Here is a 27,436-nt window from a genome sequence, read left to right as displayed (position 1 = left end):
TGGTATCAAAGCAGAATGAATAACCTCTGCTCCCTCTGTCTGTCTGTCTCTTTCTCCTCAGTGGAAGGATAGTATTGTGTTGTTTTTTTTTGTTTTTTGTTTTTGGCATGACTGTTAGCTTAAAAACGATTGCCAAAGCATCTAAATACAGCACCTAAAATAAAATAAATAACAAGAAAACAGCCCTGTCTTGTGATAACATCTCTCTCTCTCTCTCTCTTTCTCTCTCTCTCTCTCTCTCTCTCTGCCTTTCACTGTCTCATTTTAAAGTCAATTCAATTTGCATTATTGCCATAAATTGTAGGTGAATTGTATTGCTAAAGCTCATAAACTGAATGAAAATGATTAAATGAATACAATGCACTTTAGACTTGTCAACAAACCCCCTCTGTATGTGTGTGTGTGTGTGTGTGTGTGTGTGTGTGTGTGTGTGTGTGTGTCGCTCTCTCTCTCTCTCTCTCTCTCTCTCTCTCTCTCTCTCTCTCTCTCTCCCTCCCTCTCTCCCTCATACGGTCGGCAGGACTACAGAGAGGACGCGTTGGCTCACGCGCGCGCTCTCAGCTTAGCTCTCTCCCTCTCTGATTGACGGGTCGATCCATCCAACCGCACGAAAAGCATCCGCCTTTACACGGCGCTCTAGCCAGTCGGCGCGCGCAGGGGGCGGGCCTCATGCAAATGTGTTGGCAAGGGAGACGCAGCGGTTCATTCATCTTCTCCCAGAGAGAGAGAAAAGGTGAGAGTTAACACGAAGCCAATTCTTACATGAGGGACAAACTGTTTCGGAGCGACAGTTTGCCTTGAGAATATCCGCAAAGCAAAGCAGTGGCTTTTCTTTTGCAGCCGGAAGGATCTTATTCTGCCTCCAAACATTTCAGGGTAAGTAGAGGGCATGTTTTGCTCTTGCCAAACCAAATAATGACGTTAATGTGTAAATGCTGGTGAAACAGTGTCAGGTGTGCACTCGTTTACCTTGTATTGTCATGAGGGAGCAGCTATGACAGTGGCAGATAGGAGGGTGTGAACGCTGTTTCCTAGTAGACACTTGGATCCAAAGTGGCCATCAGTACGCTGGGTGCATCTTTTTTAGCATGGCCCCAAGTGGTGGCCCCCAGTGGGAAATAAACCACTAGCCCCGGCAGTGTTGGTGCCACGCTCCTCTGCTGACCTACACAGGAGGCAAGTCAAGCTCTCAGTTTGGGGAAATGCCCTGATGCATGTAGGCACTCAGCTGCATCCAGAGCTCCCAGTGAGTGAGCCTGCAGAGGGTTCAGTGTTTTGCTCAAGGACACTTCAATAGGGCGCACGGCATTAGAAACGGTTAAACCTGGGACCCTCTGGCTTCATCTCTCCCTTTCCAAATGAAAAAAATAAAAGCACTTCTGAGACAGCATTTGCCATGGTGGCAGCAAATCACACATATGCGCTCTGGTGGTGTGCTGGCATGTGTGGGGTACCAGTGAGTCATTTTTAGCGAATGCTCTTTATGTCTTCAGTGTGGATTGAACATGTGACCACACTGTCAGTATTTACACAGGGCTACAGCGAGCATCTGAAAATAAGCTCAGGAAAGTCGGTGTTTGGATGTTCTTCATGCTCTGGGAGCAATTAATGCTTCAGCAAAATAGGGCTACCTGTGTGTGGCAGCACTGAAAATAGACTCCAGTTGTGTGCTGCACTTGTCTGTTTGCTTATGCAAAGCACATACTGTTTAAGCGTGTTAATCAAATGAGCAGCTATGTTTGTTTGCACACATCTACATATGCATGTGTGTCCGTGCTCATTTGCAGTGCATTCTTGAACGCATGCCAGTGCAGGCTGAAGCCCTTCCTGTTTCCTCTGTTTCCCCTCATATTGTTCAATCTGCGGAAAACTACATAAGTGCTTATACATCAATCGTGGTGGCATGTTTTCCTAAGGCGTTTTTTTGACACGCTGTAGCTGCAAATCTCACGGTTTCACCTTCAAAGTCTTTTCAGGTTGACCTGTGTGAATAAAGAGAGACAGAGAGACAGAGAGACAGACACCCACAGCAGGTTGAACAAGTGCTTTAGTTCTGTCCAGTTCTGTGGATGACAGCAGGATCTATACAATCAATAGGTCCGGCCTCTATATGTACAGTGTATATTCTGCATGGGAGAGCTGTTCATTATCGATGGCCTTCTTTTGAGTACTTTTCACCATGTCCGGTCAGATGAGCAATTTGCATCACAGAAGTGGACTCGTGTGTGTGTGTTTATGTGTCCATGTGCCTACCTTGCTCTCTATACGACTAAATGACTGTCTAAACGTGATGTACAGTAGCGCTCATTGATTGTGTTTGTAGGTGATGCAGTGGTCCGTGATAATTGATCTAGGGGAAAAACACTCAGATTCAATCAAAACACACAAATGCACACTGTCACATAAACAGAGGCACACACACATACACATGTGCTGGGTGCAGCCATGGCAGACAGTCGGTGACCGTGACAGCTCAGTTTGGTTCTGTGTCCATTTGGCTGCCAGCCTTTTGACTGAACAGGAGTAGGTCATTAGTTTATCATTGGTCTCAGAGCTGAAGGGTACTGTTTCTCTACTGTTTCTTAGGCGGGAGAAATACTAGCTTCATATATCTCTGAAAACAAATCAACAGATATTCTACTACAGTGGTGACAGCGATTTCCACAGGGATAAAATAACGTGTTGCAGCGGTTATATTGTAGTTTTGGTTTGACTTGTTGTGGCTGGGCTGTTGCTCTACTTGCACTGCATCCCACTTTTATACACTCGACTGACAGAGAGTGTATACTTATCAAGAATAGGTCTGTCTCAAGTGGATCTCAGCATCCCATGAAGTGGCTACTCGTGTCACAATTAGGGGTGTATTCAGTATCATCTTCTCTTCCAGAATATTTCTGGTGACGTTGTCACATGACTGAATCTCCCTCTAATATTATCGGGGCTTTAAAGCTGCAAAGCAGGGATTTGGAAGATTGTCCCATTAGTCAGTTACCTATTACATGATGAGAGTGAGGACACCAAGATCATAAACTATACTCTGAGTGATAGTGGGCAACCTGCATTATCTCAAAAGAGAGAAAATGTTATATTGTACCACCTCAGTTTTGGCCAGGAGATTGATAAAATTGATGCAAAATATAATCAAATTAGCATAGTGTGTCAGAGATTTCACACTGCAACCAAGTTGGATGCTGGATCACTTTATTCTGACCCAGTGTGGGTGGTGTGAGACACTCTGATTGCATCTGTGTGTTAGTCTGAAGCTACAAAGTTTAGAAGAGGCAAATCATTTATTTTTACCCGCCTGGTAATGCCTGAGACAACGTTATATCATTTTAACCCTATGAACTCTGGTTTTCTCTTTAACGTCCCATTTAGTAGCTTCAAAGTTAGAGAAAACATTTTGAAAATTTTTCTGTAGCTGCTGGTTGCAGTGTTAACCAAAGCTGCATCACACGTCTATGAAGCATTAAAACCCAAGATTCCATATTTTGGCTGGACCTTTACATTAATTTCTTGTAATTTAGTAGATCATATTAGTAGCTCAGCCACACAACATGCATTTGCAATGACCATCCTACTCATGCATGGAAGCAGCAGCATTGAAGAGGCCAGTAGCTAATGGGGCAAAACTAAATAAAAAAGCCAAAAAAACAAACAAACAAACAAACAAAAAAATTATTGTCTTAGAATTATTTTCAAAGCTGTAGATTACAAGGCCACTTTGAATACCTGCAGTCAGCTTCTTGCTTGTTTTGTACTGGCCATGAAAAACTGTTTTTCATGAAACAAAATCACATTGGTAGGGTAATGAGGAGGTGTGTATTACTACTTTCTGTATTGATAGTCACGTAACATGCACAGCAACAGCATGGGACAAATGATTAGCAGGGTCCATCCTGTCCTCACTCAACAGGTAAGTTGAACAATGGGACAGTTTTCCCCTAAAAATTGCTGTCCGTAAAGCTGTTGGTTTGTTATTTGCATGAAGTGAAACAATCTTAGTTCCACACCATGTACCATTAGAGGTGGAAAATTAAGTACAGTTACATGTAACAGCTAATTGACTTGAGTTACACAGATCACTGGGTGGGAAAACACATGATTACTGTGGCTTCCTCCTCTCTGGAAAGACCTATTGATCCATATTCTGTACAGTACAATACATGTCAGTATGGAACAGCTCGTCATGGTACAGTGCCCCGCCTGTGCGTGTTCATGTGTTTGTTTGTCTTTCCCCTCCGTTTCTTTCTCCTTTCTCTATTAACTGCTATGGATGGACAGCGTTTTGACTGGCCAACCACGTTCCACATTGTGTACCTGTCCTTCTGTGTATCCTTTCTTTATATCACCTCCATTTTGTGTCTCAACAAAAGCCTGTGCCCAGGTGTAGCTTGTGTCCGTCCCGTGCATCACTGGCTCAGCATGTGTGAAGGGGGGGGCAGCATGTCTCCTGACTGATTGATTGATTCATTCTTGTCACATGCTTTATTACACAGGGACACAGATGTTAGAATATAAAGACGTGTGTTGGAAGATGCACACGCGCGCATACACACACACACACACACACACAGAGAGAGAGAGAGAGAGAGAGAGAGAGAGAGAGAGAGAGACTCTCAAGCAGCTCCACTTCACTCGTGAATTGGTTTTTAGTGGTTGAGCAACAACAAAGGAATATTGACTGAGGGAGGGAGCTTTGCATCACTGCTTAATAACTAAGGAAAACCCACAGTTATCAGTTTCCACCATTAATAGAATATCTTCCAGTGGCTTGGCTTACAGAATGGAATGGAATGGAATGTCTTTATTGTCATTGCAACAAGCACAACGAAATTGAAAGGTGCAGTCCTCCCTAGTGCCATTTAAAAAGTTATAGAAAAGAAAAACTCACAAGAACATTTTAAAAGAAGACACACAAGAAGACACAAGAATAAATAAAATAAATTAAAAAAAAAAAAAAAAAAAAAATTGTAAAAATATTGCACGTTATATTATATTGCACTTGTGTTCACAGTCCAACAGCATTTAGTGCGGCTATGGCTCTTGCATAAAAACTGTTTCTCAGTCTGTTTGTTCTTGCTTTTAAGGCCCTGAAGCGTCGGCCAGAGGGCAGCAGTTCAAACAGTACATTTCCAGGGTGGGTTGGGTCCCCGAATATATGCTGTGCCTTCCTGAGGCAGTGGGTACTGTAGAGGTCCTCCAGGGGTGGAGAATACCACCATAAAAAAAAAAAAAAGAAAAGAAAAGAAAATGAAGTTTGGCCAATTCTGTAAGATTCTCAAAGTGGGGCTGAGGGGCTCCCAGACCCAAAGGCACAGTTAATATTAGGATGGGTCTAAGGAGAGAATCTATCTAAGAAAAATTATTCCAATTCATGGTTCGCTCTCAAACATACACTGCACATACATTTAAGTGCTAAATCAAAAGCAACAATAAGTCTTCCCATATTTGGGTCCCTGGGGGGAAATGTGCTTCAATAGAAGTTGCTATTTTTAGAATGTTTAAACATCAGTGTATTACTGTCAGACTCAATCCAAACCTTTATTTGTTCTCGAGAAAGACTGAGGTCATCCTCATTTGCATTGTTGTCAAGACACAGCAAGCAAAGCAAGCATTTCTAAACAACAAATAGACAAGCAACATACTTCACTTCGACCATGATGATGAATCCAAATACACACACAACATGGGAGGCAAATTTAACAAAATTCAAACATGCTGTGGCCAGCTTGTGAATTTCAGCCTTAAGGACTCAGAAGACAGAACCCATCTGAGCAGTCTTTATTAAGTGTCAGTCATTATTAATTACACAGACAAACAAAATTCACATTCAGTGCACTTTCAGCGAGGGAGGTTAACTGTCCAGCTGGCACTCACAGTCACGATGGTAACTAGAACAACAACACACAGAAGTCAGTAAAACACAAAGTACAAAAGCAGAAATGATAATACGCACAAACACTAACAAGGAAACATAACAGCATGCTGTTAGTACCACTTGCATACTTGTGTAACTATCTGCAATAAAATTCCATCCGCAAGCATGCTGGGAAGCCCAGAGGCACACCCATTCTGGGAGAATGCAATACTTCACTGGAGTCAGCGGGCAGAGTAGAAGGTCCGACTGGCAAGAGTCTAAAACAGACCGGCAGCAACAGGTTAAGCAGGTGAAACTCAAGAAGCAGAGACATTGCCAAGACATTCAATTGATTACCACTGACCCAGATAAAAATAATCAGACCCAATTCAAACTTGGGAAAACTACAGTAGTGATGCTGACAGACAGCACTCCTCAGGAGTATCAGCTTGCTGTGTGATAGAATTCCTTCCTCATCCAGGCTGTCCCAGACTGAAGCCCAAGAATATTCTTCAGGACTGCACCCCTTCCAGTCAGCTAAGTACTGGACACCATATCTCACCCAACAACTGTCCAGAATCTGCCAAATTGTGTAGGTTGGCCGGCCATCAATCTGGCAGGGAGCAGGAGGTGGCTTTCTGGCAGACAACAGAGGACTAGAGGCTTGCTTGCAGGAGACAAGGGACTGGATGGTATTGGCTTGATATGGGAGATATGCGAAGACACAGTGTCCAAAGTGAGACCATGAAGACAGGACAGGTCTCAGCTGGGCCTTAACTTCAGAAGTTTTCTCAAGCCAAAGGGAGAGTGGGTTGGGGGTCACAGTGGCGGACCTAACAGAGCTGGTCTGTGATGTGGTAGTATGCCCTGTATGTAAATCTCTTCAATTTGGGATGGGTGGGAATATGCAGTGGGTAAGGCTGCCTTGGGGGATAAGACCTGAGATTTTTATCCTGGGCACAAGTGGAACAAGTAGCAACAATGGATCACATACACCTCTACATTGTAGATCACTAAAATCTTTGCCTGTGAAATTCTAGAGCCCAAATAACCCCTGGATGCCTAGTCAAAAATGTCCCCACTGCTGGACTGAAGGCTAGATTGTGCTAGGCAAAAAAAAAGATGATTCTCCGGACCAGTCCTCTTAAATTGCACCATGAAGAGGGTGTCACGTCTCTGGTTCATGGCCCTGGGATGGTAAGAGGATGAAATCAAACATATCAACGATTATTGCCTACAGTTCCTCGTGGCAGTTGAGTTGCTTGGCATCCTAGGTGTCAGATGTCTGATTTTTTGCTGCCTTGGGAAATAACAGTTTTCTGGCTTGATGTAGAGGTTGTTCTGTCCCTGAAGCAGCAAGAGTGAAGATTCCCCTTTTGAGGAGGGCAGGTGCCAAGTTACAGATCAATGGAACAATCATAGAATAGAAATGGTGAGGCAGAAGAGCAAAGTCTTTTTATTGAAGACTTTGCTAAGATGAGCGCACTAAATTTAGCTGCATGGCTGGTCAATTTACCTGCAGCTCCCAAGTCATCAAAAGAGTACTTCAGGAGATGGAGGAAGACAACAGGACTGTAGAACTGGCAGATTCAGGGGTGATGATCTGGCTCATCACAGCCCTCCCATAACAGGATATACATGCATCATGCGTTTTCTGCTCAGAACAACAATTTCTGAAATGCCCAGACAATACAGACAGCATTTGTTCTCTTTGGTATTTCTTCTTAATTCTTCTGACAACCTCACTGAGACAGCTGAGTTCTGCCAAGCTGCATAGGTTTCTCTTGGCTGGCAACTGGTGGAATTGGGAGAACAGAAGATGAATTGGGATGCCTCCGTCTAGTCAGCGAGTCTCGCATCTGAGTTGGTAAAAGATCTTCTCTCTCTCCCTGTTTCCTGCAGCTGGTTATCAATATCCAAGGAATCTTGAAGGCAGTGATGAGGGCATCTGGGTGCTTGGATGGTGCTGTTGAAGTGATCTCATCTTTCATGGACTTAGTTAAGCTGTGCAGGAAAGTGGAAAAGAGAGCTTCCTTATTGCAATGGTTCTCCACAATAGGGGTGATTATTCAGCGCTGGTATGAAATTGGTATTGATTCCTGATTGGCCAGTATTGAAATATTGCTAAACTCCTGGACAAACAGTGCTGCTATCAGTATTTATGTAACGTTAATTCATTGTAACATAGCTGACACTTTCAGACTCGGAACCATTCCCCCTAATGATGAAGCTGCAGGCATCAGGCAATTATGTCTGATGTCGTGTGTTTACATTCTTTATCTGGATGTGCTCTTTTTGAACACCAAATCCGCTGGCAGTGCACCAGTTAAGTGTAATCTGCACTCTTTTCAAATGCCGAATTCAGCCGGGTCATGCACCTTTTCCCCTGCTTGGACACGGCGGCGAGAGTGGTGGGGACATCACAGAGAGACACAAAGAAGAAAACACAAAGCACATGGCATTTGTGGGAAATTGAATTTTGTTTTGAAAAGTATTTACCTGAAATGTAATCACCCTTACTGACTTGGGTGAAATCTGAAAAGTTGGTTGGTTGTTTATATTGTTTATGTGACTCTGCTATTTCATGTGGCATCCAATCATGTAATTTCTAAACTGGCTGATGGACGGTTTGTACTTGATATCCCAAATGCCCTTGTGAAGTTGGAGGAGGGCAGGCAACACTGGCAATTTATCAAAACATCTGTTGAGCAAGCACAATATACACGTGCAGAAATGTGCAGTTTACATCTGCTTTGCTTGCCTCGCAGTCCCCTCACGGTAGCCTACACTACACAGGTGCACCCTATGGAGTTCACTGACATTAAGGTATAATCTAACAAATGAAAGGTAAACATTTAGATATACTTTCATCTTTTCCATTGTTGTTGCTGAAGAAATACCTTCTCTCTCGCTAATAGAACTCAGCTTTTAGTACAACTTGCTGGCATTGTCAGCCACACTGCAAGGCCCCTGGAGAAGATTTGACAGTCTTCAAAATCTTCACTGAAATCTCCTGCTCATCTCTTGGGTGGCGAGCTGGGGGTTAGAGCAGAGGGGAAACTGGCACTGCTGTCCCCACAAAGCAGTATCCCAGGCAAGTGCTTTGTCAGAGAACAGAGAGATAACAATGGCTGCTTTCAAGTGGTCAGATGGGAACACTGCGTCAAAAACCCTTGACCATCCTAACACTGGTTAGTGAGGCCTCCGTGGTGGGAAAAAGGAATAAGGCTGAGAGTAGTGTTGACAGCCAGTGATGAAGTGGCTTGCGATTGGTTTTGTTGTATAGCGATGGTCAGGTGGTGCTCGCTTGTATCAGGTATTGCCACTCCTTAGAATGAAATTGCTAAACAAATCAGGCCTAACTTTGATTCGGTACGCTCACATTACAGCTTAGTTTTGCTGTGACAAGGCAGAACCCAAATGCACAGGTAATATGGGTGGTAGATGTAACAATAATCAAATGCGCTCTCAATCAAAATCAGCAGGCAGAATCCAAGGTCAGGCTGAAACAAAGGGATCAGGCTAAGCAGGTAAAACCCAACAGATAGAGACTTTACTGAGGCAAAGGGAACTCAAAACTGATTAAAGACTGACACAAACACAGAAATGAATTACTTTAAGACAGACGAAAACAGTTAAACCTAATTCGATCTTGGGAAAATAACAAGAAAGTCTTACGTAATAAGGCATTCCTCATTTGCAGTGTGACATTACTTAGAGGAACATGTTTGAAGTGACTATTTCTTTGGACTTTCAGTCACTCGACCATCCTCCATTGCAGGAATCTCAAAAACAGCAAAAAAAAAAAAAAAAAAAAAAAAAAAATCCTGAACAACACTTTTCCTGCTCTGTGTTGTAAAGCAATCCAGATATATCCAAAGATAGCACCCGCTAGACTGTCTTATTAATGATGGTCTCATTAATTTATAGTAATTACACTAATGCCTCAAATTTAATGTACTGATAACTTATTGATGTTAAAAAGCTGCACCTGCTACCACGATAAAATGCAAAATGTCACTACTTGTTTGGCTTCAGACGACATTCTCTTGGAGTTTATCATAAAATGTTTATGTTGCAAAGGATATGAGAAGATAGTTTTCAGTGCAAGAGCAGGGCTAAGTGCTTTAGGCATTTCTGCTCCATTTCCCCTGTTCCTTCTCACACACGCTACACAATAAACACACTCCACTGTGTGTGTGTGTGTGTGTGCGTGTGTATGAGTGTGTGTGTGCGCAGGACATGGGTATATTTGTTCTGGGAACTGTTTTTACCTAGCACTGAAACACCTGAGCCTTAGAGCCAAACATCTCACAACCAGGCTTATGTAATACAGGAAGGCGCACACATGCATGTTTGTGCATTTGAGTGTGTGTGTGTGTGTGTGTGTGTGTTTATACTTGTGCACACTGGCATCCTTCCTCTTCTGCCTGTGTGGTTAAAGGTGTCACTGGCATATTATCAGCAAGATTTAACAAGACTGTATGGGTCCGACAGGGCACAGACAGGAGCGGTGGCCAGCACTTAGGGCAGTGCTAAGACATGAGTCACCTAGCCATCATAAATGTGTAGCAATTGTGGCAATAAATAATAAATAAATTATGTTTTGGAGATATGGGAGATAAAGGTTAGCTGTTCATCCACAGAGAGACTGAGTCATAAGGACACAAACACACACACACACTGTGGCACACAGGCCGCTCTGTCCCTTGTGTTTCTCCCCAGGCTCTACATGCTGCCTAGTCTTAAATTAGAGTTTGAACCGCACTGAGGTGAGCTCTGTTTCTATAGCGATGCATCCTTGCTGCCCCGCTCACTGGAGAAAGAGAGAGAGAGAGATGGAATAATTGAAATTATTCCGATAGGATACAATACTTCAATATCAATGTGTTCTTCAAGTACGCGGTGAGTGTATCTACATGCGCGCCATCCATGTCTGAATTCACAGTCCATCTTCACAGGGCTCTCACTGAGGGCTCTGGGGTTTGACTGACTTTTGAAGGTCAATACTTATATGTCTGAGCTGAAGCTGCTGAGAGCCAATAGTTTGTGCCAGTATTTTGTGGATTTAAATTCGACTATTAAATAAATAAAAACATTTCCAGTGAGGGTTTTTCCCAGCACTTTATTTCTTCTGAAGCAGCGTCCAGAGCATCAGAGGCTAAAAACCTCCACTGAAACCCACTATTACAGGATATCCGGAGCACATCCCACCAAGACTTAATCCTTGTTGATTCCAATCCACCCAGGTCATTTACTCTATGCCACATCTCTCTCTCTCTGCCTGCTCCTTACTGTCCCTCTCCACTTTGTCTGTCAAATAAAGCAGAAATGCCAATAAAAAACAATACTAATAAAAACATTTCTGCTGCGACAGCTACTACTAACAACATCATGCATGCCTGTATGCCAAGCAATAAAAATGTCTCATTAGAATTAATACAAGTCAACAATGAACAATGGAGTTTTCCATGTGAATAGTAATTTCACTTGTACATTAATAACTTCTCTCGTGGAAGATGTTGTGAGACCACAATGGCTGTGTTGACTACATTTATTACCATCAAAAATGTCATCAGGTCTTAATGTCTGTTTGCAAAGCTACAGTGTTTAAATCTGAATCTCATGTTGTCAGTGCTGTCTCTAATTTCACTTTCATGCACTGATCTGAAGCTTCTCCAGTGTCAGAGAAAATGCATTTCAAGCGGCGCCTCCTTTTATCCATCAGTTTCCTCCACTCAGTATTCTGATCAGGTTTTCAAACTCAGTTGTGTCTCTTTCTTCTGCTGACGTGATTACTGAGCGGGCAGAGAGGAAGCTGGGATGCTCCCTCTCCACACAGTAGTGTGCATTAGATTGCTGTCATTTGTGTAGCGTGCTAGCCAGCATGTGCTTGAAAACCATGTGTACATGTGTATTTTTGTTATTATATGGAGACCCAATTTGTTCAGTGGTGCTACCAGTGGCTGAAAACTGTTTTTCATCTTTGAAGTGATAGTTAGGGTTCTTATCAATACGGTGGTACGGTGGAAACTGCTTATAGTAATCACATCTGTCCAGGCTGAATTGATCAAAACATATGATTATTACAGCCATTATTATTCTTTTTGCAGATGACTATCTAATTAACATTTGTGTATTTATTACATGAATATAAAGTAGCGAAACAGAGAGCTGCACTATTTGCTGAATTTTATTGACTGTTTCAAAATACAGTACAGCTCTTTAAAACTTCAAACTCTCAAGCTATGAATTCGATTACCATAAAATTCAAATATAATATGGTACAGTATGTAAAATGTACCATAAAACTCCCAAAGCCTTGAGAGATGAGCTTTTTCTTGTTCTCCTCTGTATTTATTTCACTTTATTAACCGTTGTTCCCACACTCTGGAAGCGTGTAACCGTGATGTTGGTGACGGTATTAGCACACAGCAGCTTCACTGACAAAGATACGGTGGGGAGTGGAGGCATATGCTTGGAGCATTTTTAGGATTCTACTCTATATTTATGTATTTATCAGACAAACTGCATCACATTAATCTTATCAGATGGATGACATGTTTGGCCAATATCTGGCTTTCAAAACAGAGCCAGTATCAACCCTATACATCTGCATGCCAGTGGCCAAACCCAGCTAGCTGCATGCTTCGGCCAGGAAATGCGATTTGTTTGGTGACACTGGGACTATTTTGATCGGCCAAAAGCAACAATCCCTGTGCCATAGCCATTTGCCAGTAAACAGGGGAACTGTTGTCAGGGTAACTGATTATTCCAGATTGAACACCATGAACACCATGACTATAGCCGGCTGGTTTATCATCCACACCTCAATAAGCACTCCGACTGCTCAATAAGTGCTCCCACAATAGAGGCATTAGATCCCGCTTTCTCACTCTCTCTCTCTCTCTCTCTCTCCCTCTCTCTCTCTCTCTCACACACACACACACACACACACACACACTTGGCAGGCCGGTATTGGACTGGTACCCTATTGATTGTTCCCCTATCGCTGCTATGGCCCATTGTACTTTTTCCACTCTTGCAAAGGCCGTTGTCGGTGCGGCCACAAACACGTGTGCACACATTGACGCACACAAACATATGCATGCACACATACACACATACAGAAAATGCCTGCCGTATGAGAGGCCTCGCTTCCCATTTTTTCTGTTCTTTTTCCAACTCAATTACAGCTTTTGCCAGCTAATCATGTTCAGTTCCAGTGACACCGACACGGTTCCCCTCTGGGCTACATTCAGCGAAAACCAGAGTCCCTAAGCCTCCTAATAATGAAAGAGTCGGCTGAGCGCTTTTTGTCTTTTTCCTTCACTGTAGCTTGGTAAAATGGCTGTCCTTTGGGGAAAGTTGCGTTTTGTAGTAGCAAAGTATGAGACATGGAGATGTGCATGCATACATAAAATGTGCGCTCAAGCTGCATAAGAATGGTGCAGATAGATATAAAATGTGTAACAATATAGTATCAGCACAACCACACCAACAGCAACAGCTCCTCTGAGACTGATAACGGAATAGTCCCTCAGCTTTTAATATCCTTGTAAATTGTTTTTTGCTAACAATAATGCTTTGTAAATGTCCACACAGTCTATTAAATTGTGGGAACTTGTTGATTAATTTGTTTGTGCAAAATAATTGAAGCGGGGGCACAGAGAATGAGGTCTGTCTCATAACAAGCGATACCAACTTTTGCCTTTAATGTAGAAAATCACGGCCTGAAAAAATGAATCGTTTTCCCCTGTAGCCGTTCCCAGGCTCTGCAGAGTGTTGACAAGTGGGTCCGGTGAAGCAGTATAATAGCCACCACTGTCCATTTTGTGTCAGATCTCTGGCATCAGGGCTATGGGTTAAAATGAGAGGTTAAATTAGGAGCTGTCAGGGCATATGTGCCCAAGCCAGGCATTATGCACTGAATTTATTATTCAGATGTCACTATAATAATAATACTGCTCTGTACTGTGGCTATGATTATGACAGTAGTGCTGCTGGCATCACCAAAGTATCCATAATCACCTAGACAACGTCTTGTAGTATTATGGCTTTCATGTGATAGTTAACAATGCTTCTGTACAGGTTTGAAATAATTCTTCAAAGTTGTGTGTACACACTAAAAAGTAAAAGAGACCTCTTACTAGCACCTTGACAACAGGTTTGAGTATTCATAAACAATATCGGCATATATTATGGGAATTATTCACCTTAGAGCAACTGGTTCACTTGCTGGATAAAATCCAGTGCTGTAAATTATAGCACTGCAACAATTTAATCATTACAATTTGATCCACTACACCCATAGTTTCTTATATCAAGGTCTACTCCCTCATTTCAGTGAAACCAGCGGTTCTCAAAGTGGAGTGGGGGGACCCCTGGGGTCCCTGAGGGGCTTCCAGGGGGTCCTCAGCAAAACGAAAAAATGAAGAATAGTAATTTAAATACTACACGAGTGTGCTCAGACGCCTTTCAGAGGCATTTAAATACAAAAAAATCTGACCCGCATCCAGCATCACTGATTTGACTTTTAAATATATCATATCAATAATTATAAATATGGCTGCTAATAATGTGCTAAATTTATAATTTTCTGAAAATATTGTTTTTTCTGTTTGAGTAATTTTTGGCTAATTTGGGAATTGCCTTTCCCCATTTGAAAGAATTTCCTGAGGTTTCCAAGGGGCAATTCTCTAGACATCGCTATAGCACAAAAATATGTATGAGTGATTATTTTAACATTATGTTTTTATCTCACCCAGGCTTAATGAGAGTCAACTTGGGGCCCAGAACATGAAAAAATAACAACCCTGAATTACACCACCAACTGCATTTTTTTCCCCAAGGAGCCCAACCTGAAAGATTTTTCTAATCATATGTGACCTGGCACAGAATTACCTAATGGTGTGTAGTCATCCTTATACATTCTGTCACTGTGCTACTTCTGAACTTCTAGGGAGCAAAATAAAAGTGATATGAAACTACTCGTCTATTTGCTGTGTGTTGGTGGACTAACACAAACTGACATAAAGACCGTCTTCCACGCTTGTACGACTCAGACCAGACTTTTGTGTTTACTATTGGCCTGACAGCTGGAATGAACATGCATTAATGCCCCTTCAGACTGAATAAGATACACGTCTTCTGCTATTGAGCGCCTGCTGGTCCAATTTTCTACAAGCTCTGCTTATCTGCCTGCCGCTTCCCATCTTGCTTCGTCCTTCCGTCTTCATCTTCCTCTCCCCTCCTCTCTCTCCCTGTCTGTCCGTCTTTTCCCTCTGAGGTGTGAATCCTGATTGAGTCATCCCTCCTCTCTTTCTTCCACTCCATCCCTTCTTGCAATGTCCTTTCCCCTCTCTTTGTCACTTTTTTATTATTAGCTTTTGCAGGTCAGTGTCTCTGTGTGAATGTGTGTGTGTGTGTGTGTGTGTGAGGGAGAGAGAGGGAGAGATTGTGTGTTCTGTGGTGGAACTAATCTGTCCTGGTTGTCCCTGGTCGAGGCTGGCATGTTTGTGTGTGTGTGTGTATATGTTTGCGAGTGTGTGCGTGTATCTGAATGTGTGTGCTCGAGCCTGTGCTGCATGTGTTGACGTGAACGGACTGTCAAAGACGTCATCGTCCCAGGCAACGCGGTGTTGCCGGGCCAATCGATCCCTTTGGCAGCATCCAGAGAGCGGCGACAGTGCTGAGTGTTTGAGGGAAATTACAGCACTCAGGGAATGAAGCTATTCCTACGGGCACCAGTGGCAGTGGGCTGGACTGGTATTACAGCAGATAAACCTGTTTGTCTTCAGGGGGTTGATGATTTACTCCTAGGCTGATACGGGCTTTCGAAGGCAGACACTGATATTTTTGGATTAAAGATGATGATAGAAGAGATGTCCTGTTGTTAAATACTGTCAAATTTCCATGCCAAAAAAACATAAGGACTTAGTGTTTCTGCCAGAAAAAAATCAAGGTGAAAAGGTCTCTTAAACAGTATGTCATATATAATGTGGTGTTTAAACTTTCACTGAAACATATTCATCAGGTGGGTCAGCAGCGTCTTGAAACAGTCACCCATGAATGCCTGATTTTTCCCCACCTGTCAATCAAACAGTGGCCAGCAGGGGTGTTCCTTACATTTATTCTGACTTTTTTTTTATTATTATTATTATTTTAACAGATTATAAGCATGTACATAAATGCTCTCAGTAGCGAATCAAATCAACAAACACTGATGCAGGCATCTGCACATACACATGGATCAATACACATCTATAAATCCATTCTTACATATGAATACATAGACATCTGTTGCGTACATTTACACCCCTCCATGCCAATGCAATCAGTGCATTGAAACACATGAAGCAATCCCATATAAGCCTTTGAACAAGCCTGCATGGAGTGAAATATCGGGGAGGAACAAAGACAGTATACAGCTTGCTGATGTTTGCTGCATACATTCCTGTGAAGTTATGCTCACCTTCAGAAACAGAACTAGCACATCCATCATTCAAACACACACATACCCTATAGTTGGAGTTGTATGTGCACAAACACACACACATATACGCACATGTACGCTCACGCAGATAAGCATCACTTTTCTCTAAGGTAGCCAAAATGAGAAAATGGCATTGAAGCCAGTTAATCCCCGTGCTGTACTCCTGAATGCATCTCATTTATTCCCCCAGTGATGTGACTTATTGGCTATGAAAAGCAGCCTAATCCAGGCAAAAGGAACACCAAAGGTCTTCTTCAGGTAACCTCCACTACAAATGAATTCTCCACTACAACCGATTTCAGCGTCGGCAGGATGAGCTGGCAGGGACCTGAGGACCTGGGTGGTAAACATCAGCCGACCTAGAAACAATTAGAATGAGTCTGTGTGTGTTTTGCCCGTGTGAGCAATGCTTATTTTTATTCTTTCAGACAGGATGAGTTTTGAATCTGTTTGTGCGTCGGGATAGTCTCGCCTGCTGCTCTCTTCCACAGGAAACTCTATTATCTGCTACATTTGCTTCCCTAACGGAGGAGTAAAATCTCATCCGGCCTCGTCGGAGCTAAGAAACGACCTTTCGACCCCGGGAAGTTTGTGTGCGATGGGAGAATACAAGCTAAAATGAATGCAACACTTGTGGATGGCGCAAGTTAGTGTGCTTGTGGTGTGTGTGTGCAAATTTGGTGATGAGTCAGTGATTTACAGAGGTATCCGAGGTGACACGGGGACTGTCAATCATTTAGAGATAGTTAAACTCTCACTCCGACTGTGTCTGGCTCGCTAATATGACACAGAGAGTCAGACAGATTGGAGGGCGTGAGAGAGAGATTTATGAATCTAATACACACCTCTGTTTAGTGGCGCTCCCTGCAAAGTGACCTTCTCCCTCGCAGGGGAAAACGGCGCTGCGTTCGTTGGTGCCACAGCATGAGCCGCTTTATGTAACGCAGCCCCAGACTGCTGCCCTTACCTGCTGCCTCCATCCATCCTCCAGGAGTTAACCCTGCGGAGGAGTGTGTGTGTCATCGGCGTGTCGGAAAGCGATGCCAACCGGAATAGGGAACCGGTGCCAGTCAACACAGCTTTGTTTAACACCCGTCGAAATACCTGCAGCTCGCTAGTTTCAGCATGTCTAAGGATTATTCAGCATCCCTCGTCCACTAGAGAGGAAGAAGGATTTAGAAAAGCTCAAAATTGTCGGTCTCACGGCGAGCGAAAGAAAAGAAACTGAAACCGATGTAGCCTGTTGGAATTACAGTTCAGTATTCTCCAGGATTATTGCTGACATATCACAACAGGGAGGAGAAAATATGTTTATGGCCACAATAGAGCCCCATACAGTTGATGATCTGTTGATAATGTTAATTATCACCAGGACAAGCTAACGTTAAACTGTGTTTTGGTGTGTTTTCATTATTCCATGAATGACAATAACCTTGATCCGCATTCCACCACAATAAAGGTTTTATACTTTAAAAATGATTTAGCTCACAGCAGTAAAGTTACTGTTATCTTGGCTAAAACTGACAACTGGATATGTGACTTAGCAGTGGCACAATGCTGCTGCACACATGAACACACTGAGCATCAGGGCCGGTTTCTCTTAAAGACCCTGTGCCAGGGTTGCCAAGTCCACGTTTTTTCCGCCAAATTGGGCCACTTTTTAAGTGTTGCCGCGGGTAACAAATTTTGTCCGCGGGTTGGGCTTGGGCAGACATGAATAAAGATTCATATTTTGAATGACCGATGTTTATACCGAAATCCTGTCAAACTGACTCCGGGCCAGATCAGCATATAAACTACCCACATATGTCACATGCTCCACAGACAAATAATATGCCAATGCTGTGTGAGGCCACTCAGCACATGACCAATCACATCATCAGCACCACTCGTGCCCAGTGCCTGTCAGCTGAAGAAAGGTATCCCATATTATATTTTAAGTTCTGATATACTGTAAATTAAATAGGTGAAAGAACTGTTTCGGGAAATTGCCTTCAATGTTTATGGTGTTATTTTATAGATATTATAGTGCATTTTGCAATTATAGCAATGCTGTTGGACTTTAAAAGCAACATATATGGATTTTTGTGGGCATATTTTGAGTTCTGGTATTGGGCTGATTTTTGGGCCCTTTTTATACCAGGTTAGGCGGGTTTTGGGCTGGTTTTGAGTTGCTGTTTGGCTGCTTTTGTCTCACAGACCTGGCAACCCTGCCCTGTGCTGTTTGGAATCTTATAAAAAACTTGATTCTTGACTTTGTAGGAGAAGAAGGTCTGCCACACGTAAACAATTGGCCATTTTTTCTGTCTTTTTAATACACCAAATGGCAAAAAGACAGTCAAACACTATAAAGACAACGGAGAACGGGAAGTTTTCCCCTGTAGCGTGGGAGAGACTTCTTGCACTTTGTCTCCGTGCAGATGGTGACAAATTGCAAGACGCCACACTCCCACCTTTTGAAGCGCAACAAGTTTATGTACAACAAGAATATATGCCAACAGATGAACAGAGACATCAAAAATAGCCTTTTTCTGTGTCAGTTCTTGTGGCTCATCTGGGCTCTTCATGACTCACTTCTGAATTTATTCGCTTGTGTTGTTCGTGTCACTGCACATCTAAATACCAACTTTTGAGGAAATGGAACATTTTGCCCAGACGAAAAAAAAAAAAAAAAAAACAACCTTACAAAAAGCGATAGCCACTTCACTGCAGAAATTGAAGATTTAAGATGTTTAAACCGTGACAGACAAACAAACACAACATTTGGCTGTACACCCAGATGACAAATGGAGCACTTATGATGTTGTGCGGCCGTTCACTTTGCCATCGCTCCTGCTTTTGTATTTGCTCTCTGACGTACAGCCAAATGACGGGCTCATCTGCTTCATGCACAGTGCTGTTAAATTTCTACTCAAATGAAGCATTTGAAACTTTCTCACATTGGGTACCTTTCCTTTTTGTCTTTTGTTCCATGTGGTCAAATAGATGCCCACTGGCCCACTGGGGTAATTAAATTCTGTACAAAGAAAAACATTCATTTTCTGCTTCAACTTGAAATGATCTCTGGTGACCTTTTCAAGATACCTGTTGGCCCCGTAATGCTGGAATGAACTCTGTCCTGCTGATACTCCTTATTATTCCTCCCAGTGTCTTTCCTCAACTGTTTAGTGCCTCAAACTTGACATGGAAATAATAGGCCCAAAATATTTGTGCAGTTTGGACAAGGCTGCCTAACATGAAACAGCTGCTCTGGATGATTCTCTCAGTTTAGTCGCCTCTGACTACATGACTCACTTGCCATAAAACAGGGCAGGATGATAACTGAGCTTTTAAACCACCCCGTCCTCTATCCACAATTTAGAGAAAGGGTTTGTGGCTGTTTGGCTGGGTTGAGTCGTCTTTGTCCTCGTGTCAGAGTGCGAAAGCTGTTAGCCAAGGCTATGAGTCAGAGATGGCGTCATGAAAGCAGCACAGCAGTCCTGAGCCATGTGAATGTGTGGTGGGGTTACAAGTAGCTCAGCCGGAGTAACGAGCCATTTTATGGCCAAAATATCAATGATGCTTTTAGGGGCTTCATGCACACAAGGCGATAATGGAGGTGGGATGATTTCAGTCATTCCAAAAGTGGAGACAGTATTCAGAGTTTGAACACAAACTGTGCTCTGGATGATTCTCCCAGCTGAACATGCAAAGTAGCACGTTTCCCTGTATTGTTCATACCTTGCCCACTGTGGAAAACATACATCTCAACAAGTTATTTCTGCACTGCTGAGTCTGACAATCTTTACCCCCCCTGCTGTAAAGGAAAAGACTGAGATGTTTCCACCTCTTTCTGATGCAAATCTTCTTTCAAGAAATGTTGCCAGTATTTATCTCAATACTTTTTTCAGCCTGTCTCATTTAAACATATTAACATATAACAATTGTTCTGTTAAATGTCTTAAACTGCAATGGAAGCAAGTGTGTGTCTCGCTTCATTGGCAAAACCTCTGTCATTTTAATAGAAATCTTTTTTAAATGAAAGTAAGGGACCGCGACGCTTGTCTACTTTTTTCGAATGGAATGGGAAAAAAAACAAAAAACAAAAACTCACTCCCTGGCGCCTTCTGGCATGATGGTGCTTATAGCATTTGCCTAACCTGCCCTATGGAACGCACAGCCACAGTATTGATATTGGTATGCTTTGGTTTTCTATGGCAGTTTTGCGCATATGGAACCCTCTTCGTGTTCTCTGTGTGTGTGTGTGTTTGTGTACCTGTATCTATATCTATCTATCTAGATATATAGATATCGATATGTATGCATGTACGCTGATGTTGCAGTGATTTACCTGTTTCCTTTTTGGCTCCTATAGTACCCGTCATTTGTTTCTCATCCTAAAGACGAACATAACTATTATTCTTGTAGAGTTTTGTTCTTGGCTTCCATTATTTACCTTTGGCCTCTTTTTTACAACTTTTTCTGACTCTCCATTTTGGAGAGTGAAATGGCTTTTTTTTCCAGCCCACTAACCCTGAGGATGACAGTCCTGCCAGTATCTTTCAGAAGTGTGCTGATATCAGACACTTAAGGGCGCTGTATCAGCACACTTTACTGCACCTGAACTATAATGAACCATGAACAAAATATAATGGAAAAACCTGCACTGTAACAGCACAGGTGCACTACGGCACACTTGTGCAGTGGACAAAAGCCCTAAAAAATGAATTAAGAAGTACATTTTTTGCATTGTATGTGTGTGTATACATTTGTATGCATTCAGACACACAGCCACGCAAGTGCAATGTATTTATGTGTGCGTAATTATGTGTGCAAGTAGTTCCGTGTTTGTCTGCATCATCAGAGACTTTGGCTGCTGCAACAACCGAGAGACATTATTACCGCTGTTGTTACTGTTGTTTGTGCTGCGTTCACCTCCTCACCTGCGTACTCTTCCTGTCTCTTTCCCTGTCCTTCCCCCCAGAGAGGTGAAGCGTCATGGGGAAACACAACAGCAAGCTGGCCCCGGAGGTCCTGGACGACCTGACCAAGAGCACCGAATTTAACGAGGCAGAGCTCAAGCAGTGGTACAAGGGCTTCCTCAAAGACTGTCCCTCTGGCATCCTCAATCTGGAGGAGTTTCAGCAGCTCTATGTGAAGGTGAGAAAGGGGAGGAGGACGGGACAGGATGAGGAATGGGAGGAGAGGCGGGGAACTGGTGGTTTTAGGGACAATTGGTTTTGCAGTATCAAGGGGTGCAGGTTACAGATGGATAATTAATGTTTTTTATGGGTTGTACACTCATGGGTCTACTTTGCTTGCAGTAAAACATGTACTTCTTGCTGTGTGTTTCTTCAGAGTAATAATAAAGCAATAATAAAATTGTGAGTGAAGAGTGAAATGCACCTCCCCTAAAAAGACAACATTATATACAAGACTCAAAAGCTGTTGATACAGAGTTTCATGCAAACAGCATAAGGCAGGTCATCAACCACCTGCCATCAGTTGTTGATATCAAAATCAATATCATATATCAGCCATCTTCTTCCTTTTAACAACTTTAAAGAGAGGGAGCTCTCCAAAGACAGGGAGAAGACACATCATTTATGGTGTCATCATAGGTGCAATTGCTTTGCACCGTGCCTGAGTATGATTGCCCCCCCCTTCGCTCAGCTTTCACATTAGCAAAAGTGAAATGTAATGTGAAATGTAATGTGAGTACCCTTGCGTGTCTACACACTCGGAGAGAGAGGGAGACAGTGCAGCAGTGCTTGAGCAAGTTTGAGAGTGATTGAAGAGAGGGGGCGATCCACTTCTGTGTGTGTTACAGCAGCGTTCACACATGATGCAGACTGTGCCCAGGTACACTGGGCTGTCCTTGAGACCACCTATTCCAAGTGGACTCGGGCACAGTATGCAGATCTGTGCCCATGTTCGGTACACAGTGTTCACACTCAAACGTGCGCTGTGATTCAGGCCCGAGTCCCCTGATGCGAAAGGTTTTACAACAACAGGCCTTTTTCACTTGTGCCACCTGACCTCCTTTCCTCCCCCCATCCTAGTTCTTCCCGTACGGCGATGCCTCGAAGTTCGCCCAGCATGCCTTCCGGACATTTGACAAGAATGGCGATGGGACCATCGACTTCAGGGAGTTCATCTGTGCCCTGTCCATCACCTCCAGGGGCAGCTTCGAGCAGAAACTCAACTGGGCCTTCAACATGTACGACCTGGATGGGGATGGAAAGATCACACGCATGGAGATGCTGGAGATCATCGAGGTGTGTGTTTGTGAGGAGGGAGCGGGAGTGGGCTGCTGTGTGTGTTTGTCTGTTCATGGACTTCAGTCCTCAAAAAGACCAAATGCCCTCATAAGAAAAGAAAAATGTGATAATTTTTCTGGTCCTCATTTCTACAAGGGTTAGGATTTGGTTTGAGGATTAAGAAGACCCTCCATGATTCCACAATTTCCACGTTTGTGGAATTTACTATGGAAATAAAGCCAACCCGCATTCTCTGTGGAGAATGCAAATTTCACATTTGTCAAAACTGCCACTAGATATCACTAGGGTGTTAGTGCAGCAGATCCCCCGTCTCATGGAACATTTCTTTCATTCTTCAAACATCAGTCAATCCAAATTATGAAGGAAACATCTCTGTGGTTGAGACAATCTCATTTAATAGACCATGAATAGTTCAAGACAGTTTTCTGGAGCAAATTTAATTTATAAATGTCAGCCTATTAGTGGATCATGAGCACAAACTGTTAGTCAGGCTCTTTTAAAGATGAAAATTATGTTATGAACGTTTTACTGTTTGTTACAATGTAATAAGGCCATTTTCAAAGAAGCACACAGAAAGAATATTCCTTGACATGTTTTTATCTACACAACTAATAATAATAATAATGATAATAATAATAATACACTACTTAAAAGAAATTTTGCATTTGACTGATGAACAGATCTGTTTTCTTAAAAATTGGTCATTTTTTAGCTGTTTTCCTAATGTTCAGAGAATATTACATTAAGCTGCAGAATTACCACAGAATTTCACGTTTTATTCCATGGACCCCTGGAGGGACTGGTTAAGGCTAGGATTAGGATTAGGTTGAGGTGTATTTAAGGATCCGGCAAGCATTCTGGTTTGATGTTGACACACACCTATGCCAAAATTGAGATCTTGTATAAAAATAGTGCCAAAATAAAAGCTGAGACTGGAATGTTTCTCAGTTTCTTTGAGTAAACAGTATTTTTTTTTTCTGTTGTTCACCCCACAGGCCATCTACAAGATGGTGGGCACAGTGATAATGATGCGTATGAACGAGGACGGGCTGACCCCTCAGCAGCGCGTGGACAAGATCTTCTCCAAGATGGACAAGGACCACAACGATGAGATCACCCTGGAAGAGTTTAAAGAGGCCGCCAAGTCCGACCCCTCCATCGTCCTACTGCTGCAGTGTGACATGCAGAAGTAGAGAGGGATGGGTGGAGAGAGATTGAGGGAGACAGGGAGGGAGGGCAGGGAAGGGATGGGGTATAGCTGGAGTGAAACAAGAGAGGGAAGAGAGGGTGAGAGGAAACGGAGAAAGGAAAGAAGGAGGAGGGGAGAGGTAGGAAAGCAGGTAACATTTGCAACATATTACATTCCTGGATGATGCCGTTCTTTGCTCCCAGGCCACACCACCGTGCAGTGCACTCCGCGCAGCATTTGAATCTACTTGGGTGTGTTTGTAAATCCAGTCTGATGAAGAGGAAAGCCCTCCAGCTCCATTGGCACAGAGCAAAATATATATATATATATTAAAAGGATTTACAGAGGGAAGATGCAAAAGTGTCATTCACGCATTTACGCTGACAAGCTCTGTGCTTAGCGTGTTGAATTAAAACGCTGCAGTGAATTATGTGGGAGATATTCGGCGTGGGGTGGGTGTGGGCTTTCAAGGATTTGACTAGTATTAAATATTTGCTAATCGGCTGCACCTTCCCTTCATGTGCGGTTGTTGAGCAGCAACCACAGCATGGATCTAATGGAGGGTACAAACTTTACTAAATTCACTTTACCCAACCTTTTGCATATGTGGCATCCTTACAGTTCAACATAACATTGCACTTTATGTTATGTCGGTGTTTGCTCATTTTATGCTGATGACCATCTGACTTCTCAGATAACTTAACGTTTATTTTACCACTACATCATTTCTCCTAATGGCACTCTGAATATGCGAAATTGAATTGTGACAGGGCTGTTAGGCATTTTACACAGTGCCAGCGAAAAATCCTGGTGTTCAGGGCACCGATTTATGAACACATCCATTGTTTGGTGGTGCTTTGCACCAAGGAATGGATAGAGAAAGTAGTGATTATTAACCAGAAAGCTGTCAACTATGTGCATATGGTCAGAGAGAGGGGCAAATATTCAACCTGAATCAGAGAGGATGACAAAGATGAATAATGCTGTGTGTGTATGTGTGTTTGCACTCTATGGTTGTGCATACACGGTTCAGAACAAAATACAGCGTTGTGTTAAGAAGAAGGATCAAACTGTACCCTGTGCATGTATCTATGCGTATATGTGTGTGTGTGTGTGTGTGTGTGTGTGTGTGTACATTCACAAGGGTACCCCAACCAAATCCCACATCCCCATTATGGCACTTGAGGAGAGAACATTTTCCAATAAATGCAGCACCATGATAGCATGGAGCCCACATGTTTTATCCTGTAAGTATGCGGCAGGCAGGTGATGAATGTCTCTGACAGCCGTTGCCACTCGGCGTGGTGAAGCATACTGATGTCCTGCTCAGTGACCTGGCTCTGCCGTAAGCTTTTCCCCAAATGCTAACCAAAAACAAAATCAATATCCAACAAAAGCAATTACACTTGTTTAATTAAAATCCCATGTAATGAGCTTATAATCAAGCCGTGTGCTCTACACAATGTAATCTGGGCCTTGTCCAGTGGCTTAATGCGTTCTCTGGCTCCTTTATGATCGTTTTAGAAACATTTGCATGAATGCAGCTTGGTGGGCTGCAGCAACTGATGATGTAATAACTGCCAAAAAAAAAAAAAAAGAGAGAAAAAAAAAAAACACCTCTAAATAGGTTGAGGATAAAATAAGCATGATGAATTGTGTGACATCATTACTAATAACACTGCCATCACTGGTGCTTATTATTTTAATAGGGACTTTATGTTTTAAAGATGATGTAGTAACACTGACTAACAATAATACCTCAAATTATTGTATTTGTCATTCTTATGAGTTGTTACATTAGTAGTCGCTATCATCATTGCATCATGAGCTAAAAACATTAAACCCTTCATGAAGTAATAAATGATAATGTAACGTTATTACAGCATCTGAGATTGTATTTCATTAGTAGCTTGTACTGCATTTAACAACCTATGTAGTTGGGCATGTTGTTGCAGTTAGTACAGATTAAATTTTATTACATGACAGGTTATCGCATTATCAGTTGCTCTGCGGGGGTTTGGCAAAGTTTTTTTTTTTTTTTTTCGATGAACTTCAGGGTTCCTTTGTGTCCTTGACTGAACCGATTTCAGATCTGTAACCAACTGTACACTTTATGCAGCAGCAGAAATAGGGAAAACATACAGTATAATATAAAATGTAGGCTTGCTTGTCCAAGACCACCAATTTCCGCAGCAGCAGGAGCCACCAGAACAATACAGCGAGCGGCGGTAATCAAGACGGTAATTACAGGCTGCATGAAAGCACTGGTATTTCTCCAAAAGGCCAAACCTGCCTCCATTTATTCACCGCGGGTTCACATGAAAAGCTGAAATAGCCGTCTCTGCTCTTCCTCTCCCACTGTCATACTCTCCCCCCTTTTTGTCTTCCTCCTCTCTAAATGTCAGAGAGGAAGCGCTTTGATAATAGGTGGAGAGAGAGGAACTTTGCTGAACTCGGCTCAGATCTAAAAATCAATGCGAAAAAGAGGAAAAGGTTGAGGAGGAAGCTCAGGTAGTATTTACATCAGTGCGTGTGCGAGCGTGTGCGTGTATTTCGTAGTTGGACGATGATAAGGCTGGCGAAGGGATGCAGAGAAAGTGCAAAACCAGTAACTGGCCATGGCAAATGTAATCCTGCCTCAAATTCGGTGGGAATTTCCCAGCTTGTACGTTGTTATTACAATTTCTCTGTGTTCCAGCGGTCAAAAGCGTGTGAGAAATGGAGACAAATTTTCCAATGTAAAATATGTAAATTCCTCATTCCCCTAGCTGGTTTGCACAGAATCAACAATTTCGCTTTAAATTCATTGTCACTTACCACGCCGACATTTTGTTGACTTTATGGTCATGCAATTCTGAAAACAGAGCTGTCGTGAGATTTTTACAATGCATCTCGAAAACTGGGCATTTGGGGAATCTTGCTCTCGTTTCCGACATGAAATTCCGACGTGAAGGGCCATTCCAGTGTATTTTTTTTTTTTTCCAGTAGGAAGTCAGAATGCACGACTTTCCGACGTCCCGGGAGCACAGAGGTTGCAGAACAGTCAGTTTGTCTTGTCTCCTGCCGGCAAAGCAGATAGTGTCCTCCCTCTCACCCGGCCAATGAAAACACTCCCTCCCTAGCTACGGAATGACAGACGCCGGCCTCCTCTGTGTGATAATGTAATGATAAAACGATATGTACATGTACAATACGACAATAATCGTATTTATGAATATACACGTATATAATATGTATATGTAAATGTACCACTAGCTTAGACCTTCTTTCATATGATGACACAGCTACAGTTGATTGTGTAAAAAGAATGTGTGTGTGTGTGAGAGAGAGAGAGAGACAGAGAGAGAGAGAGAGAGAGAGACAGTGAGCGCATGCGTGCCTGTGTGTGTGTTGTATGCCTGGACATTTTTTGCGAGTGTTCACGTGTTTTGTATGCGTGTTTGTATCATTTGTGTAACAAGAGATGCCTCAGTCTAGTTTAACTTTGTAAAATCCACGTGTAGACCCTTACACCGAAGCACTGAGTATTATCCACACTTGCTTTCGTGGTCCGCTGGTATTCGGTATGTACTGTCTCCAATATGGGACGTGTTGTTTCGTTTTAGTCACGCCGTAGCCTACTGTTGCAGACC

The 27,436-nt window shown here is 42.7% G+C and overlaps 1 protein-coding gene and 1 long non-coding RNA gene across 2 annotated transcripts; one reads left to right on the top strand and one right to left on the bottom strand.

The window, feature by feature from the left end:
• Positions 1-734: 734 nt before the first annotated feature.
• LOC115368081 (visinin-like protein 1) lies at positions 735-23,829 on the top strand. Its single transcript, XM_030064064.1, has 4 exons — positions 735-876; positions 21,319-21,494; positions 22,397-22,612; positions 23,611-23,829. Exons 2-4 carry the CDS (start codon positions 21,333-21,335, stop codon positions 23,806-23,808), a joined length of 576 nt encoding a protein of 191 aa, XP_029919924.1. The 5' UTR covers positions 735-876; positions 21,319-21,332; the 3' UTR covers positions 23,809-23,829.
• LOC115368083 (uncharacterized) lies at positions 8,549-27,436 on the bottom strand. Its single transcript, XR_003928979.1, has 3 exons — positions 27,426-27,436; positions 26,914-26,918; positions 8,549-8,621 (listed from the first exon to the last, which is right to left on the bottom strand). It is a non-coding gene; the product is annotated as an uncharacterized LOC115368083 (long non-coding RNA).

The sequence above is a fragment of the Myripristis murdjan genome, chromosome 11 (assembly GCF_902150065.1).
Source record: "Myripristis murdjan chromosome 11, fMyrMur1.1, whole genome shotgun sequence".
Lineage (NCBI taxonomy): Eukaryota > Metazoa > Chordata > Actinopteri > Holocentriformes > Holocentridae > Myripristis > Myripristis murdjan.
This window is presented reverse-complemented; position numbering and strand designations above follow the sequence as displayed.

Bases quoted from the DNA above. Each gene is read 5' to 3' on its own strand.
- LOC115368081 (XM_030064064.1), top strand. From the start codon at position 21,333: ATGGGGAAACACAACAGCAAGCTGGCCCCGGAGGTCCTGGACGACCTG. The intron at 21,495-22,396 runs GTGAGAAAGGGG...CCCCCATCCTAG, and splicing joins TTCAGCAGCTCTATGTGAAG to TTCTTCCCGTACGGCGATGC. The intron at 22,613-23,610 runs GTGTGTGTTTGT...TTCACCCCACAG, and splicing joins AGATGCTGGAGATCATCGAG to GCCATCTACAAGATGGTGGG.